We start from the raw sequence: 17,519 nt of genomic DNA, 5'->3' as shown, positions 1-17,519 counted from the left end.
TTTATTATTTTCTTCTCTCTTTCCTATACCTTTTAACTCTCTATTTTTTTCACTTTCATGTTTTTTTAAAGCTTCGAATATTTAAATAAACGACAATATTTTTTTTGTTGATATTTTTCAATTTGTACTTTGTTTAAAAAATCATTTTGTCTATAAAATTAATTATTACACTACATAAATGATTAATTTAATATTATTTTTTATTTTAGTAAAGTAATTCTTAAAAATATTTAAAACAGAAAGGAAAAGTCGTTTATTTGAACGTTCAACACTGTTCATAAGATTTTAATTCGGATTTTTAAATTTTGTTAGTGGAAATTTTCTCATACGAATATTAATTAAGTGCGTATTTATTATTTATTTATTATTAAATTTAAAAAAAATTAAAATAATAATATGATAAAATAAATAAAATACTGGAATAATAAAATAAATTAAAAAATTACTAATAAAAAACAAAATTACTAATATTAAAGTAAATTGTTAAAAAAATCGCTGAAAGCATTACAGGCAAGGAAAACTAAATAGAAGAAAAATCTAATATCGATCACAAGTGACATTGAATTTTGTCCTAGGACCGAATCATCAGGGAATACAAATCATTAAACAAGCTGTAACCTGCTAAACGTTATCAAGGTCGATTCACAAAAGTGTTTGATAGCCTTTTTCAAAAGATTAATCAACGTCACTTCCCCTTTTTTTTTTACTCTGTCGATAATCCTTCTTTTATTATAAGAGGGTAGATATCGCCGTGGATTGTATTACAATCTTTTTTTCCACGTTTCTCCGTGTGTTCGGATATTAAGAAAATGAGAGTTAATCACAAAAGAAAAGTAATCAGAATTTTTTTTCTTCTCTATTATATTAAAAAAAATGTGGAAACTGTAATTTTTGATACATCGCTCTATATGTACCCTATAGGCACGATATAGTATATTTGAAAGGTGTATTATGGCACAAAAACCCTCTGAGAATAGAGGCAATACGACAAGATTAAGTTTCAACTGTATGTTTGTGTATATATAGATATTGTTTCACAATAATACCGAGAGAGGTGTGATGTTTTGTTTTCTGTTATTTTCTTTTTAGTTTGAAAAATAAAAGATGGAGGAAACGATATTCAAATTGCTTTGTAGTCGATTTTCCAGGTGTATTGGGAATGTGGTAGTTTATCCGAATTTTAGAAACAACTTTTCCATTACGGAATGTATTTGGAAGAGGAATAAGATGCATGTAATAATCCGTTTAGTGCATTACGCAAGAATTCTTGTTAATTTACAAATTTACATTGTAACTTTTACTATACTTTACTGCATTAATCTAATGCTTATATAATTATAATTTTTACCATATTTCATTTATTATTAATATTATTATTTTTTACTAATGTTTTGTTACTATCTTACTATTCATTATTATTATCGTCATTATTAAAACTATAATTAATATTGATAATTTATTTTCATCTTAATATTTAATTAATATTGTTAATAATATTATTATTAATAATATATGATATTATAGGTATTAATAATAATATTATAGTTATTTTTGTTATTGTCATTATAGATAGTAATAGAAAATTTTATCCAGACATTAAATTCTATACTTTTACTGTACCTACGTAGTGCAAGGAAGTTTTAGTCAGACATTAAACTCTGACAACTTTACTATCAGTAGTATAAGGAAATTTTAATTAAAAAATTCAAGATTGATAACTTTATTATCAGTAGTACAAGAAAATTTTAGTCAGACATTAAATTTTTATGACTTTACTGTCAGTAGTACAAAGAAAAATTTAATCAGCCATTAATCTTTGATAACTTTACAGTCAGTAGTACAAGGAAGTTTTAGTCAACCATTAAACTGTAATTATTTTACAATCAGTAGTACAAATGTAATTTTAGTCAGACATTAAACTGTAATCATTTTACTAACAGTAGTAGAAATTCAACTTTAGTCAAACAATGAACTCTGATAACTTGACTATCAGTAGTATAAGCAAAATTTTAATCGTTCATTAAACTCTATAATATATTTACTATCAGTGGTTCAAGAAAAGATTAGTTTAGAAAAAAAAGTTTAGTTTAGTTTAGTTTAGATATAGATCTTTAGTATAAGTAGTACAGGATAATTTCAATCAGACATTAGACTTTGATAATTTCACTGTCAGTAGTACAAGAAAATTTTAGTCATACATTAGTCTCTGGTGTAACTTTATTGTCAGTAGTACAAGAAAATTTTAGTCAGACATTAATCTTTGATAACTTTACTATCAGTAGTACAAGAAAATTTTGATATTATTAGTAGTGAAAGGAATTTCTATTTTCTTTCATCTTTCTTTTCTGTATCTTTATTATTGCTATAGAAACATAATTAATTCAAATGCAGTTTAGTATATTTTATTCAAATCAAAATTCTTTGTTGCTTGAAAAAATATTTTTGTTACCATTTAAAAAAATTGCTATAATTCAAATAATTTCAAAGCAGTATTTTGCAATTTTACTACAATTATCTGTAACTAAACGAAACAGTCAAGAGATTTTTAAAAAATCATTCAGAGTATATTTTTTTGTAATTCTTTTCCTTTTTTCTCTCTTTTCCCTTATTGTATACTTTTCTGTAATATTCCATTACTTTTTTCTACAAGAAACAAGATCTCTTTTTTTTCTTGTATAATTCTTTCTCTTATATAATTTTCTTGTATAATTTTTGTTTTTATAAAAAAAAATTTTCCATTTTATATAATTTTCTTCCTTCTATATATATGTGTACATAAGACACAAACTACAAAAGGTGATATTTCGTATATACTTGATCGCTGTTGCATGCTCGTGAACTTTGTGTGTGTATAAATTACATCATTTTTCTTACGGGCAAAAGGAAGTTCCCTCAAGTTGGAGGCGATTGATGTAACAGCTATAGTTGCCGGTTATAAATTTAAAAGGGTATAGCGCTTTGAAAAAAAAAGTTGGTAAATTTTTTCCCTTTTAAAGCAAAAGGAGAGAGAGAGAGGGAGAGAGAAAAGGAGAGTTTGAAAAAAATGGACGTTAACCAAACACATCCCCCTGAACTTTAGGTTCGAAAAGTCTCCAAAACTCACGAGCAAACGGAATTCTGCGCGTTTTTACTCTAACTAGAGTTGGAACGAGCTACCCAACCCTTTAACCAAAAAGAGGTGGAGGAGGTGAGGGCGGACGGTCGTTTGGTGAGGTGAGTGTCTGGAGGATGGGTGGTGAGCCAGGATCGATGGAGATAATGCCCATTACCCCTAATACTCGTTCTCTCAAACCTTCTCTCTCTCGCTCTCCTTTTTCCTCTCTCTCTCTCTCTCTCTCTCTCTCTCTGTCTCTCTCACTCTCTCTCTCTTCATTCCTCTCGCACTCTCCTCGAACAGTTTCATTCCCAGTACCTCCGATGCGATTTGTAACTGACGCTTTTTACGGTTACCATCAGCTTCTCTCTTCATAGGCGTCGCCCTCTCAAACTTCACTTTAATGCTTCACGAATTCATCTTCTATTCTGATGACTAAAGATAAAAAAAAAGAATTATGACCATTTTTCTTAAATAAAACCCCGGATTTTTTATCCCCACTTTGAGTAAACTACCGTTGATAAATTCTCCTTTCTCCTCCCTCACTAAAAAACAAAAATATACCAATCCATCATGTACAATATATTTTAATTCATCGGCAAATAAAAAAAATTCTTTTGAAAAAAAAGAAAATAGTTTTGAAATAGTGTTGGAGCTTTATTTAGAAAAATTTGCCTTCACTACTAAAAAATTTGGAAAAATTATTAAAGTTTAATGGCGGACTAAAATTGTCTTGCACTACTGATAGTAAAAATGGCTGACTAAAATGTGCTTTCACTACTATAATAGTAAACACCGTAAAGACAGCAAAATTTAATTTTATTTTATTGTATTAATTTTAATTAATACAATTTTTTTCTATTTCAAAACTTTTTTCCTTTTTTAATTTTCTACTATTTTGTAAATTTTTTCTATTTTTCATTATAAATTCTGCCTGACCAAAAAGAAGTACTACTACTGATATAGTTCATACTAGGAAGAGAATCATTTTAAAATAGATTTTGACTGACTAGAAATTACATTTACTACTTATATTAAAATAAAGAATTTTAATTTTTGTTTAATAATGTGGGAATGAAAACTGGTTTGTATGACTAAAATTTATTTTTACTACTGGTATTATTTTTTGCTGGACTGACACTGAAATTAGAAACATGGGAAATTCTCTGTCTGAATACACTGCTCTTTTACTACTGCGACAATAAACTTGATCAAATTTAATGGCTGACTAAAAATTTTCTGTACTACTGACAATAATTTGTATGTGTTCTTTAAGTCTGACTGCAACGTTATTTTACTACATGGAATTTCCTCGGAGATTCCGTAGAAATTCTGCAAGTTTTATATTTTAATATTATTTTAACATTTATATTATGATTAGAGTCTAATAATAAACTTTGTTGCAATTTTTTTGAAAAACTTGAATGAAATACGCATTTAGCAAAACTATTGCCACAAAGCTTATTATTAGATTTTATTCATAAAACAAATGTTTATTTATTATTAAAATAAAAAACTTACAGAATTTCCTTGATTTCCGGACAAAATTTTGATTTTTTCTCTGACCCTAAATAATATTCTGATTCACTCTAAAAATGATTAGATATTTAAAAAACTGTTCTATTACATTTAATTATAAATTTTTTTAATTGTAAAATTATTCCAAAACACCAATTAATTTTTTTTAAAATAAATATTTAATCATTATTATTATTCCATAGGAATTAATATTTTCAAAAAATTTCAAATTCAAAACTTTATGAAATTTAATAAATTATAAGAATATTATTATAAAATATGAAAATATCGATTACTTCGAGTCTTCGACTCGGATATCTTCATGTTTTGTATTATAATTTAAATTTCCATAAAGTTTTTCAAAAAAAAGAATTAAACTATTTACAAAAATTTTAATAAAATCCTTCCCAAGAATTCAATTATTTTTACAAGTAATAAAATTTTTCACGTGAATTCAATTATTTTCCTAAATAATAAAATTTTTCATAGGATTTCAATTATTTTTAATAAAATTTTAAATATATTCTTCAAAAAAAGTAATTATTTTCAAAAATTTTTTGTAAGTATTCAATTACATTTCACAAATAATGAAATTCTTCGCTGAAATTTAAATATTTTCAAAATCTACTATTTTAATAAAATTTCTTAAATGAATTCAATTATTTAAAAAAATTGTAACAAAATGCGTTGCAAGAATTCAATTATTTTCATAAAAAATAGTATTCTTTACAGGAATTTCAATTATTTAAAAAAAAATGTTGTAAAAATTCGTTGCTAGAATTGAACTATTTTCATAAATAATAAAATACTTCACAGAACTTCAATTATTTTTAAAAAATGTAATAAAAATTCGTTACAAGAATTGAACTATTTTCATAAATAAAAATATACTTCAAAGAAATTCAATTATTTTTAAAAAATGTAATAAAAATTCTTTACAAGAATTCATCTTTTTTCCTAAATAATAAAATTCTCCACAGGATTTCAATTATTTTTAATACAATTTTTAGTAAATTCTTTGAAAAATGCAATTATTTTCAAAAATATTCAAAATTCAATTATTTTTGAAAATACATGCTATAATGCTTTTAATATTCAATTATTGAGTAAAATTTTAATTGAAATTCATTTTTAAATCAATTTTTATTAGGAAATTCTACGAGAATTCAATTATTGAAATACAAAAATAAATGATATATATTTAATAAATAAATGTTCTTCAAAATTAAATCCTCATAAAGAATTTTATCAATAAATTTTTAAATAATTCAATTTTTTCGATGAATTTTAATGAGATTTTTATGAATAACTATTACTTTTTTCGAGGAATTCGAAATTGTATTAAAAATAATTGAAATTCTATTATGAGTTTTATTATTCATGGAAGGGGGGAACTTTCATGGAATTTTTCAACGTGGGTAGAGTATAATGTCTGACTAAAATGTTCTTGTACTACTGATAGTAAAGTTATCAGAGTTTAATGGCTGACTATAATTGTCTTGCACTACTGATAGTGAAATTATCAGAGTTTAGTGTCTGACTAAAATTTTCTTGCACTACTGTTAGTGAATTTCGTTTTGATTTTCAAGACTGATTGAAAAAAAGCTTACCTAACATGCAAAATTTAAAATTACAAAATTTAAACCCCGTCTGACTTAATTCTATTGATACTACTGATTTTATAGTTTTTGAAAAATTAAATATCTGATTGAAAACACTTTAATAAATTGTACAGTTGACGCATAAAATGGAAATTTTTGCCAAAAACAATAATTTAATTCTGAACAAAACGAATTTTTCCGGCATAATTAAAATAAGAGTTTGATACTTTTTCCACAAAAAAAACAATTTTTTGAAAAAGAAATTTGAAATGTACTTTTTTAACAGAACAAATTTGAGCAGGATATTTCTTAAGGATATTCTTTAAAGTACACTTGAAAGAGGACATACGAAAAGTTGACAACAAAATATTTACCAAAAACTTGTGTCGCGTTATCTACAAGTAAATGAAATTTTTGATAATTCATTTTATCGGTAAGGTCAGATTGAAGGAGTAAGTTGCTAGCTGAGAGCAATATTCGGGACTTTAAAACTAATATTGTTGAATTCGTTGAATATATAGATAGAAAAGACTAAGGGAAAATCGATCTTAAACACCGCTTTGGATTCGAGTTTTTAAATTCAAGCAAAAAGAGTAAAAAAGAAAGGGAAAGAAAGTAAAGAGAGTGAGAGAGAAAAAGAAATGGGTGGACAAAGAAAAAGAGGGAATGAAAGAGAGTGAGTAAAAAAAGAAAGAAAGCTAGAGAAAAAGAAAGAAAGAAATCTAGAGAAAAAGAAAGAAAAAAAGTGAGAGAAAAGAAGAAGAAGAAGAAAGAGAGAGAAGAAAACAGGAAAAGAGTAAAAGGAGAGAAAAAGAGATAGAAAGAATAAAAGAAAGAGAATGAGAAAGAGAGAAAGTAGTACCATCGAGAAAAGTTTTGCGGAATAATGTCTTAAAGCTATGTCGGCACACGACAACGCATGGAGCCTCTCAAAGATTATACGGTTAGAAAGTGACCCACCAATAGCAGCAGAATTGCGACACACAGAGGGTTGGTACAAAAGGGAAGTGGTAACCTGTTGCCTTCGCGTAGGTGTTAAGCGCCCACGACCCATAAGAGCCAACCTCTCTTTCTCTCTCTCTATATATATAAAGAGAAAAATCACGTCAAGCTATTTTATAAAGTTAAATTTTTCAATATTCATCCCATGATGAAAAAAAAAATGTAGACTCAAAAATTTTGTACCTTTTCCATGATATTTCAACTTAGTACAATATTTACTTTGTAAAATGAAATTTTTATTTGGAAAATTAATTGGAATTTTTATTTTGAAACGGAAATCTTAATTTATCAATTTTACTCTAGGAGATAAAAATTTTCTGATGGAATGATGGTTTTTTTCACTTAGAACTGGAATTTTTTTTTCTTTATAAATTCAGTTTATACTTATAAAAAAGCTTTTAGTGGGGTAAAAATACGTTTTCGAGTACGTTTCATTTTAGACGATAAAAAATGAATCTATTCACTGGAATACTATTCAGAAAATGTCAATTTTTTATACTTGTGTTCTTACCCACGTTAGTCGAGGTCGTTAAGGCGTGTGTAAACAATGTTCAAGTGGTTCGACAGTCACAGGTTCGAGTCTTCCTAGTGTTCAAAATAATTTTCCTATCAATTTTATTAGTATTACTATAAATTTATAATAACATTGATAGGAATAATAATTAAAAGATATATTTAGCTTATATTAATAATAATTTATAATATTATTATTAATAATAATTTATAATATTATTATTAATTATTACAAAAAAGTTAAGTCATTAACATTATGAATAAAAAGATTAACTTTTTTTAATCATAATACAACGTAAATTTTTATAATTCGTATTATAAAATTTTTTTATAAATTTTTATAATTTCATATAAATTAATAAAAAAAAAAAATAAAATTTTTTTTAAGTAAAATTTTGAAAAAAAATTTGTTTTTGAATTTTTTTTTTAAGACACGTGAGTGGTAATGCTAAATTTTTTTTTTTGGCGAACAATAATTATTCACGTACACGTTGTGTGTCACGCGGTGAGAAATAGAATCGCCTGAGTGTGCATTTTCCAGCGTGTAATAATGTAAACGATGAAGGTGAATATGTGCGTCGTGATACCAAACACCCGTCTCACTGTCGCAAACCGTTAAGTCCACCCATTGTTGTCGGCTTTCATATATACTTGTATCTATATGTATACCGGACCTCAAGTTATCTAGTGTTTTACTAGCTTATTGGTCGTTTTCTTATACACACATATATATATATATAGCATTAAACGAGATATGCCACACTCAGACATAAATTTTCTCCACACACACACACACACACACTTTTTTTTGCTTTGCGAAAAAACGTATATGTATACAAGCCACTCAACTGACGTATTTTGCATTACACGATACCACTTCTTCTCTCCTAACACCTGCTGCAAACAGTGTAACCTTTACTCATGTTTGCAACACTCGTGGAAATGTTTTCTGCCTCTTATATTTCATAGTTTCGTGTTCAGTTTTAATTAATTGACTTCGTTTATTCGTTTATTTTTCGATGAAAGGCGAACATTTTTTTAATTTTCAAATTGTTTTTTCGTATTCTTCTGGCTTGTGTGGTTGGGTTTTTATTTAAGGGGAGGTTCTCATTGCGGGAATCAAAAAAATTTATTTCTTTTTTATTGTATTTTTTGAAAGCTATATATATGTAGAATATGTGTGTATAGCGATTTTTTGATCCGAAGAATATTTTCGCTCTTATGGAGTCTTGAACTCACCGGCGTCCCGAGCACTGAATAACAAATGTCAGGCAAATCGAATCGATTTTTAAAAATTTTGCAAATCTGACCTCAGAATCGTAAAGAGTGACCCTAAATACCTATAGATATTTATCAAATACGCAAATTGAACAAAGAATTGGAAAGAATTTAATTATTGCACAAAAATGTTTCTCAAACTTTAAACGCGTTTTTCTCGAAACAAGATTTTTCAAACTGGTGGGCATCGTAGCGTCTAAACTATTTAGTCAATCAACTTCGGGTTTGCGGCTAATTAAAGGTAACTAAATTCTACTGGGGTTATACCTATAATATGGTAAAATTGTTAACAATAGAGATTTTTACAAGAGGTCAAATATAGAAAAATAATGCAAAAACGCAGTTTTTTTAAAAATGTGTCCGCCATTTTGTCATTTTGTTAACTTTTTAACTATTTTATAGGTATAACCTATTCTTTAGGATGTCATCTTTATAAAAAATTTTGAGTTTTTGTTTTAGACTAAAAATTGCGCAGTGTAGAATGCCCACCGTTTTCCATATTTAAGAAAACATTATTTTCTAGATGCGCCATATTGGCCGCCATTTTGCATTTTTTAAAAAATGAAATATATGTTTTGAAAGTTCAAGAATGTATCTTTATTTAGAAAAAAGAACTACATCGCTAAGTCATAGCCGCTCTTTGCAAAAAATTGTCAAAGTTTGTGTTTATTTTGGCCTTTGCAATGAGAACCTCCCCTTAAATTTTACTGTTTGTTTTAAATTCAGTTTTTTAATTTTAGTTTTTTTTCCTTCTTTTTTTTCTTTCTTTTTTTGAAGTATTTTTTTATTGTTTTTTTTTTCTTTTTGAAAGTAGGTCATTTAGTTACAATGCTCTTTTTCTTTTTTCTGAAGTGAGTCATTTTTTCGATATTTTTTCTTCGTATTTTTTTTCTTTTCACTTTTTTTCTTAATTAACTATGATAATTTGAATGTTCTTTCATTCATTCACTTTTTCTGTCTCTCAAACTCTGAAGTTGTCTTTTGTTTATACTTTTGTTTTTTTGTTAACTTTAGATAGATTGTATATTTTATTATTTTGTTATAATTATTTTTATTTTATAATTAATTCAAAATTGTAATGACAAATAGAAATCATCAGAATTCTTTTTACTTCTTTTCATTAAAAGACTAAAATTTAGTTAAATATTATGTTTTGTCAAATTGAAATTATGCAGATTTTTGTTCTTTACTTCTAAACAAAATTAGAAAATTGTTAAACAACTGTGATTAAGAAATAGAAAATTTATTTATTTTGCATTATTTTTGTTTATGAATCACAATTCTTTTAACAAAATTATTATTTTGTTTTAGAAAAAGAAGAAAAATATTTGCACAAATCCTATTTTTAATCTTATTTTTCGAATAGGATTTTCCACAGGAATTAAGACATTCAAAAATTTCAAATTCAAACCATTTTTTAAATTAAACAAGTTATAAAAATATTGTTATAAAACATGAAGATATCGATTGCTCCGAGTCGCAGACTCGGAGTGATCGATTTCTTCATGTTTTCTAATAATTAAAGATGACCGAGAGATAAAATCATTATTTTATATCATAAGAATATTGTTACTGTAACTTCATCAAAATTATTTTCATTATTTCAATTCAATTATTATTTTCTAGAATTTTGAATTATTTTTTATGAAAATAATTGAATTCCTGTAAAATTTTTATTATTTATGAAAATAATTTAATTTTTGTATACAATTTTATTAAAAAAATTTTTAAATCATTGAATTCTTTTTAGGAAATTTTATTAAAATAGTAGATATTGAAAATCATTGAAATTAGAAAAAATTTTGTAAATAATTAAAATTAGGACAAGAATTTTTTTGACATTTATGAAAATAATTGAACTTTGGAGAAGAATTTTGTTATTAATAAAGATAATTGTGATTATTACGAGAATTTCTGCAATTATTTGTAATTTCTCCAAAATTGTTTTTTTAGTGTTTTCAACAAAAATTTAAATTAGAAAATTTTTAAATTCTATTATTTTTAAAACTGTTAATTTTATTTAAAAATTTTATTTCTGTTTAGAAATTTATTTTGTATTTTTTCTATTTCTGAAACAAAATATTTCTAAATTTTTCTCAACTTTAATTTAAATTTTCTTTGAAATTTAATTATAATCTTTTTCAAAAACTTAAATTTTTCAAAAACTTTTTCATGTTTACTAATTACTTATAATTGTTTTCTAAATTTAATTCTAATTTTTTTCAAATATAATGTTAATTGTTTTTTGACTTTGATTTTGTTTATTGTTATTTTACTTATTTTATTTCTTAAAAATTTTTTATGTTTATTTATAATTGTTTTCCAAATTTAATTATAATTTTTTCAAATTTAATTTTAATTGTTTTTTTTAACTTTAATTCTGTTTGTTTATTGATTTTTGAAATAAAATATATTGAAGTGTTTTCCAAATTCAATTCTAATTTTTTTAAACTCTAATTTTAATTTTTTTCAACTTCAATTATGATTGTTTTTCAACTTTAACTCTAATTTTCTCTCTATGTTTAAATTTTTAAGATTGTTTTGTTGTCTTAATTGTTGTTTCTTAGTGTAATTACACATGATTTTTTAAGTTGAAAATTGTTTTTGAAAATCATTCCCATTTTATATATTTTTTTATTTTATTATAATTCCTATTAGTTCGTTAATTATGTGTTTCAATAAATAAATTATTACTACCACGAATTTTTGTTCCTAATTTTTTTTTACATTTTTTTAAAATCTAAATAAAATTATTATTAAATAAAAAAAATGAATTAAAATTATTATTACATTCGTAATTAAAAATTCCCAATCAGCGAAAAATTCTAACATTAACATAAAATAATAAAATTAATAAATAAAAAATAAATTAAGTAAATAAATTAAAATAAATAAACTTTTTCCTATTTCTCCATATTTAAAAAAAAAACCTCAGAAATGTTCCGTCCGTTAATTATATTTCGTTCTTCGAAATTAATTTCCCCGTATCGCGTTTATCTCCTTTTAAAAAAAACATGTTTCTTAATTTCTTCTCGTGATTCTTTTTTTTTTCCCTCGACCCCAAAGAACTTTTTTTTACCCATTTCCCACACAATTTCCTCTATTTGTGTCACGCGGGGGTTTGGTTTGAGTAGAAAAACTTTGCTTAACTTGAAGAAAGAAAAAAAAAAGAGAAGAAAAAAATTTGTTTTCTTTTTTTATTTAAAGAGTTTCTTTTCTCGGATAAATATTTGTTGATCATGATTACTCTTGTCGACATCTATATATATATATACAATATATACACACTATTTCCGGGGAGATTATCGCAAGTCAATTTTCGAATTGATCTTTATCGCAGTGTCGCGAGTTTGAAATTAAACTTGTCGGAATCTATCGAAATACTTGAATTGATCTTTCATTAAGTGGAATGTATCCACCCCCACCTCACCGCCGCTCTTTCTATATAGCGTAACAGAATCCCACTCGCTCTTGCCATGATAAGACCGTGTACCATCTGCGAGCTCTCTACCAATTAGCATATGTCAACAGTTGCGTATACGCTTCTTGCCACTGGCTGACAGTTTCCAGTATAAACGTATATACATATATGTGTGTATATCGATTCCAAGTGTGCGGAAATCTCCTGTGTAAAATGTGCCTTTCTCATCTGAATATATCTCATATATATCCTGACACACATATGTATGTATATATATACAGAGATTGAATACCAAATTTTTAAATATATGAAATATTAAATGAAAAAATTTCATTTTCGCAAAATTTCCATCATGCGAATGTGGGATTTAATTTCTGCAAAATGGAGCAAATGGTTTCATAAAAAAATCGGTGATATTAGTATTAAACAAAAATTGATTTATAATTTTGTTTATATTTATAACTAATTTTTAATATGGAATTATTTTTTTTATTTTGATAGAGAAATATTTTTGTTTTTTATTTTTAAATAAATAAATTAATGAAAATTAAAATCAAGATCTTTAAATAATAAATAGTCTTAAAATAAATTTTAGTTTTGTGACATTTAAATAATTATGCAATATGTAGAATATAAATATTTAATAATATTTTATTTATGTGTGAAATACACTCATAAATAAAATGCAATTACGAATAAAGACGAATTGATTAAAAATTATCTTTAAAGTAAAAAAAAACGAAAAAATTCAATTAACGGATAAAAAGAAATGAAATATTTGCTAATAATATTTTCAATGAAATATTTTTGAAAATTACTAAAAATTTGTCAAACTTAAAGTATATACTTTATCTATCAGGTATTAAAACTATCTACTTTAAAATGGCAAATTAAAATAAATTTTTCAAGGCCCATTGTAAATTTAAGTATTATTTATATATTTTATATTTTTTATATTTTAAATTTACAGTTTTTACATTGTAATATAAATTAAATTTTCTGATTTAAAAAAGTAGATAAAAAACTAAATGAAATGGAAAAATTGATAAACATAATAAAATAGAATATTACCACCAACATCTAACACAAAAATAATTACTCAAATAAGTCAAAACGAAAAAGATCTATTCATTAAAGATAAAAAAAAATTAAAATAAAAGTTAGGACAATTTTAGTAAATATTATATGGAAATTTATTAAGAAATTTGTTTTTTTTTTAATTTCGCGCCAAGAAAGTTCATTAAATTGACGCCTAGTTGCCAAGAAAATTCTGATTCACTCCAAAAATTATTAGATTTAAAAAAAAATGTATTAAATTTATTTACGAATAATTTTAAATTTTAAGTGAAATTAATTTTTTAATCAATTTTTATTAGTAAATTATTCAAGAATTCAACTATTTAAATACAAAAATAAATAATTCATTAAATAATTGAATTCTTTTGGCGAATTTGAAAAAAAAATTTAAGAATAAATGCAATTTTCTATCATTTTATTTAAAATTGTACAAAAATCATTTAAATTCTGCGATAAGTTTTGTTAATTATGAAAATAATTGAATTCTTACAACGAATTTTATTAAAAATTTTTTTAAAAAATTGAATTCCTGTGAAGAAGTTTATTTGTGAAAATAATTGAATTCCGGAGAAAAGTATTATTATTTATGAAAATAATTAATTTCTTGTGAAGAATTTTATTCAAATTTTTTTAAGTAATTGAATTCTCGAGAAAAATTTTATTATTTATAAAAATAATTGATTTCTTGTGAAGAATTTTGCTCAAATTTTTTTAAATAATTGAACTCCCATAAAAATGTATTATTTGTGAAAATAATTGTATTTTTAAGAAGAATTGTATTGAAAATAATTGAATTATGAAGGAAAATTGATTAAAAACTTCATTAAAATATTTTAAAAAATTGAATAAGTGCGAAGAAATTTATAAAAAATTGATAAGTAATTGAATTCCTGTGATATTTTTATTAATATTTTGTTTTAATACTTGAATTTCGTTGGAGAATTTTATTACAATAGTAGATATTATAAATAATTGAAATGAGAAAAATTTTTTAAAACAATTGAAATTTTGCCAAGAATTTTATTAAATTTTTTGAAAATAATTGAATTTTGGAGAAGAATTTTATTATTTATAAAGAGAATTAAAATTTTAATGAGAATTTTTAAAAATTTTTGAACATAATTGAATATATTATTATTAGAAATAGAAAAAAATTAAAGGGTACTTTTAATAAAAATCTCTGACTTTTCCCTCACTTCTCTGATCTGTGGCAACCCTGATAGAAGAATAAAATCAAAATAAGTACAAATTTTTTTTACGAGGAAGTAAAATTGTAAATAAAGAAAAATAGATGTGAATAAATAAAAAATAGATAAAAATAAAAGAGGAATTGATAAAATAAAATAATATATAATAAAATAAAAATAGATAAAATAAAAGTAAGAATACCTAGATAAAATAATAATAACTAGAAATAAAATAAAAATAGTAAAAATAAAGTAAGAATACATAAAAATAACGTTAATAGAAAAAAAATGGTATCAGTGCAAATAAAAATAACAATAACTCCCCCCTCCTAAAAAATAAAAAAAATTGAAAATAAGTCTCGAATTTCAATTAAAAAAGAAAGTTCCTAAATATTTTCAAAGTTGAAAATAGAGTGACGCATCAGTAATTTGGTGACCCTCTGCCCGCTCTCTCTCTTCCTCCTCACACCTCCTCTTCGCAATATATTGTATATACATATATAGTGAAAATCTTGATGCGTGTAATTGAATGACCTTGAGAGAATAATGCCCACCCGTGTTGAGGCATCGTGGTTTATATATTGGAAAGACAAACGAGAGTGTGTATGCGTAATGTTGGCTTTTATCGGAACGAGTTTATATAGCAGAGGCGCAATCAGAGTGGCGCCCGTTGACTCGTAACGTTTCCGGTTCAGGCTTCCGTTCCGCGGGACCGCACCGTTTCCGTTCGACGGCCCTGCCCACCAATCTGACCACATTGGTTTATATCGTGGCCGTTCGGCTAACTTCGAGAATATCGTACAGTGTTGCCTCTTGTCAACAGTCAAAAGAGTTTCCTTTGCGGAAAACTTGTGTCTCACTCTCTCTTTCTTTCTTTCTCTCTCTTTTTTCTACACGACAATAATATTGTCGCAAATTATTTCTCAGTACGCAAAAAGTAACGGTCAAGTTCGGACGTATTTTTTTTTCGTTTTGCCTCAGTGTGGAAAAAAGTTGTTGTGGTCTTTTTGAAAAAAAATCGATTTTAGAATTTTGTGAAAATTTTTTGGAAATAAAAGGGTTTAATAATTTTGAATTAATTTATGGTAAAAATATAAATTTATATTGTGAATAAATAAAGTGAAAAATTTATATTGTGACTATATTTGTAGTATAAATATTTTTAGTATAAACATAGTATAAATATTTATAGTATAACTATATTTATAGTAAAAATATTTGCAGTATAATTATATTTATAGTAAAAATATTTATAGTATAACTATATTTATAGTAAAAATATTTACAGTATAATTATATTTATAGTAAAAATATTTATAGTATAACTATATTTACAGTATAACTATATTTATAGTAAAAATATTTACAGTATAATTATATTTATAGTAAAAATATTTATAGTATAACTATATTTATAGTAAAAATATTTACAGTAGAAGTATATTTATAGTACAAACATTTATTTGTAATATAAATAACCAGAAAAAAAATAATACACTCCTGAAAATAATTACAAATAAAAAATTAATTTTCCTAGTCGTTGTGTTTACCAGTTTAGTAAAAATTGTGTCCACTGTTTGAAAAATCAAAAAAATGATTTTAAAAGTGCATTGAAATTTAAAAGAAAGCAAAAGTGAAAATGAACCGGTTTGGTGATTCTGTGAGATTGAAAGTGAAAAATATAATTTTTTGAAAGAAATTAAAAATAAAAGAGGAAAAGCATTTATAGTGGACGTTTTTGATAAAAAGTGTGGTGCTCGAATAAAAAAAAAAAAAAAAAAAAATGGCAACTGTTTCTGGTAAAAATAAATTGAAAATGGGCAGTAGTGGCCGATATTATGGCGCTTATCTCATCTACGATGTGGCAAATTCTTACCTGTCCGCTTTGCATGCGAAGATACCAGCAGCCGGTGCCACGCGAACCAATCCGCCGTCACCAGTTCATGTTCAAAATCCTCGTAAGTTTATTTTCTCTCACTCTTTCTCTCTCTCTTTTAGACATTTTTACACATACACACACACAAATACATTCTTTTTCTTTCTATCGACTTTTATCATTTTCTATTATTTCCTTTTCTCGAAACCTCACTCTTGCGTCAAATTTCGCGTGATTTGTCTTTCCACTTCCAGCGGATTTTCTCTCAAAGAACATTGAAGATTTTCGTTTCTTACCTTTTCCACTCACTTTACTTTTCCCAACAAGTTTTTTTTCTTTCGGGGTTTTTTTTTTCCTCCCTCTTTGGCAAAATAGAATAATCCTCTCTTGAACAATGTACTTTGATCGAAAGTAATTCTTGAGTAGAGAGGAAAAATTTTTATCTGAGCAGTGTAGAAAATAGTTAATTAAAATAAAATAAAAATAAAATAAAAACAAAATTAAAAAAAAAAATAAAAAAAAAAAAAAATTTAAACAAAATTATTTTTTGTACTTAAATTTGATTTAACTTTTAACAATTCTTTTGTTTATTTTATTACTTTTGTTTATTATATTGTTTATGTTTTGAAGATAAAATTGGATTAGTAGAGAATGTTTTTTTGTAGGTTTTGTAGATAAAGCAGTTTTTTGTCGAGAAGAATTTGATTTAAGTAGAAATTTTTTTTTTTTTATTTTGAAAATTTTTACAGTAGATAAAGTTGTTACATTCCTAATTATGTAGTTTGAAAATTTAAGAATTTAATGATTAATCTTGATAATAAATTATTATTAATTAATAATTAATAATAATAGTTATTAAGTTAATAATTGTTAAAAATTTAAAATATAATTTGGAATAATAAAATTGTAATTAATTAATATTTAACCTTGAAAATCGATGATATTACTACTT

At 24.6% G+C, this 17,519-nt stretch overlaps 1 protein-coding gene across 8 annotated transcripts in view; it reads left to right on the top strand.

Annotated features, from left to right (window-relative positions):
• Positions 1 to 17,519, top strand: part of LOC122501065 (nucleolysin TIAR-like) — a 503,799-nt gene that overhangs the window by 39,140 nt on the left and 447,140 nt on the right. For 2 of the 8 annotated variants that reach the window (XM_043610307.1, XM_043610314.1), the window contains exons 1-2: positions 15,450 to 15,776; positions 16,125 to 16,649. The exons of 1 other annotated variant lie outside the window; for it this stretch is intronic. In XM_043610307.1, the coding sequence (XP_043466242.1) occupies positions 16,475 to 16,649 (175 nt within the window). In that variant the 5' untranslated portion in view covers positions 15,450 to 15,776; positions 16,125 to 16,474. Of the gene's footprint in view, positions 1 to 15,439; positions 15,777 to 16,109; positions 16,650 to 17,519 lie in introns of those variants that run through there. 5 more of the 8 variants (XM_043610311.1, XM_043610313.1, XM_043610310.1 and 2 more) reach the window with 5 other exon arrangements.

This window comes from Leptopilina heterotoma, unplaced genomic scaffold (genome assembly GCF_015476425.1).
Source record: "Leptopilina heterotoma isolate Lh14 unplaced genomic scaffold, ASM1547642v1 Lhet_199, whole genome shotgun sequence".
Lineage (NCBI taxonomy): Eukaryota > Metazoa > Arthropoda > Insecta > Hymenoptera > Figitidae > Leptopilina > Leptopilina heterotoma.
This window is presented reverse-complemented; position numbering and strand designations above follow the sequence as displayed.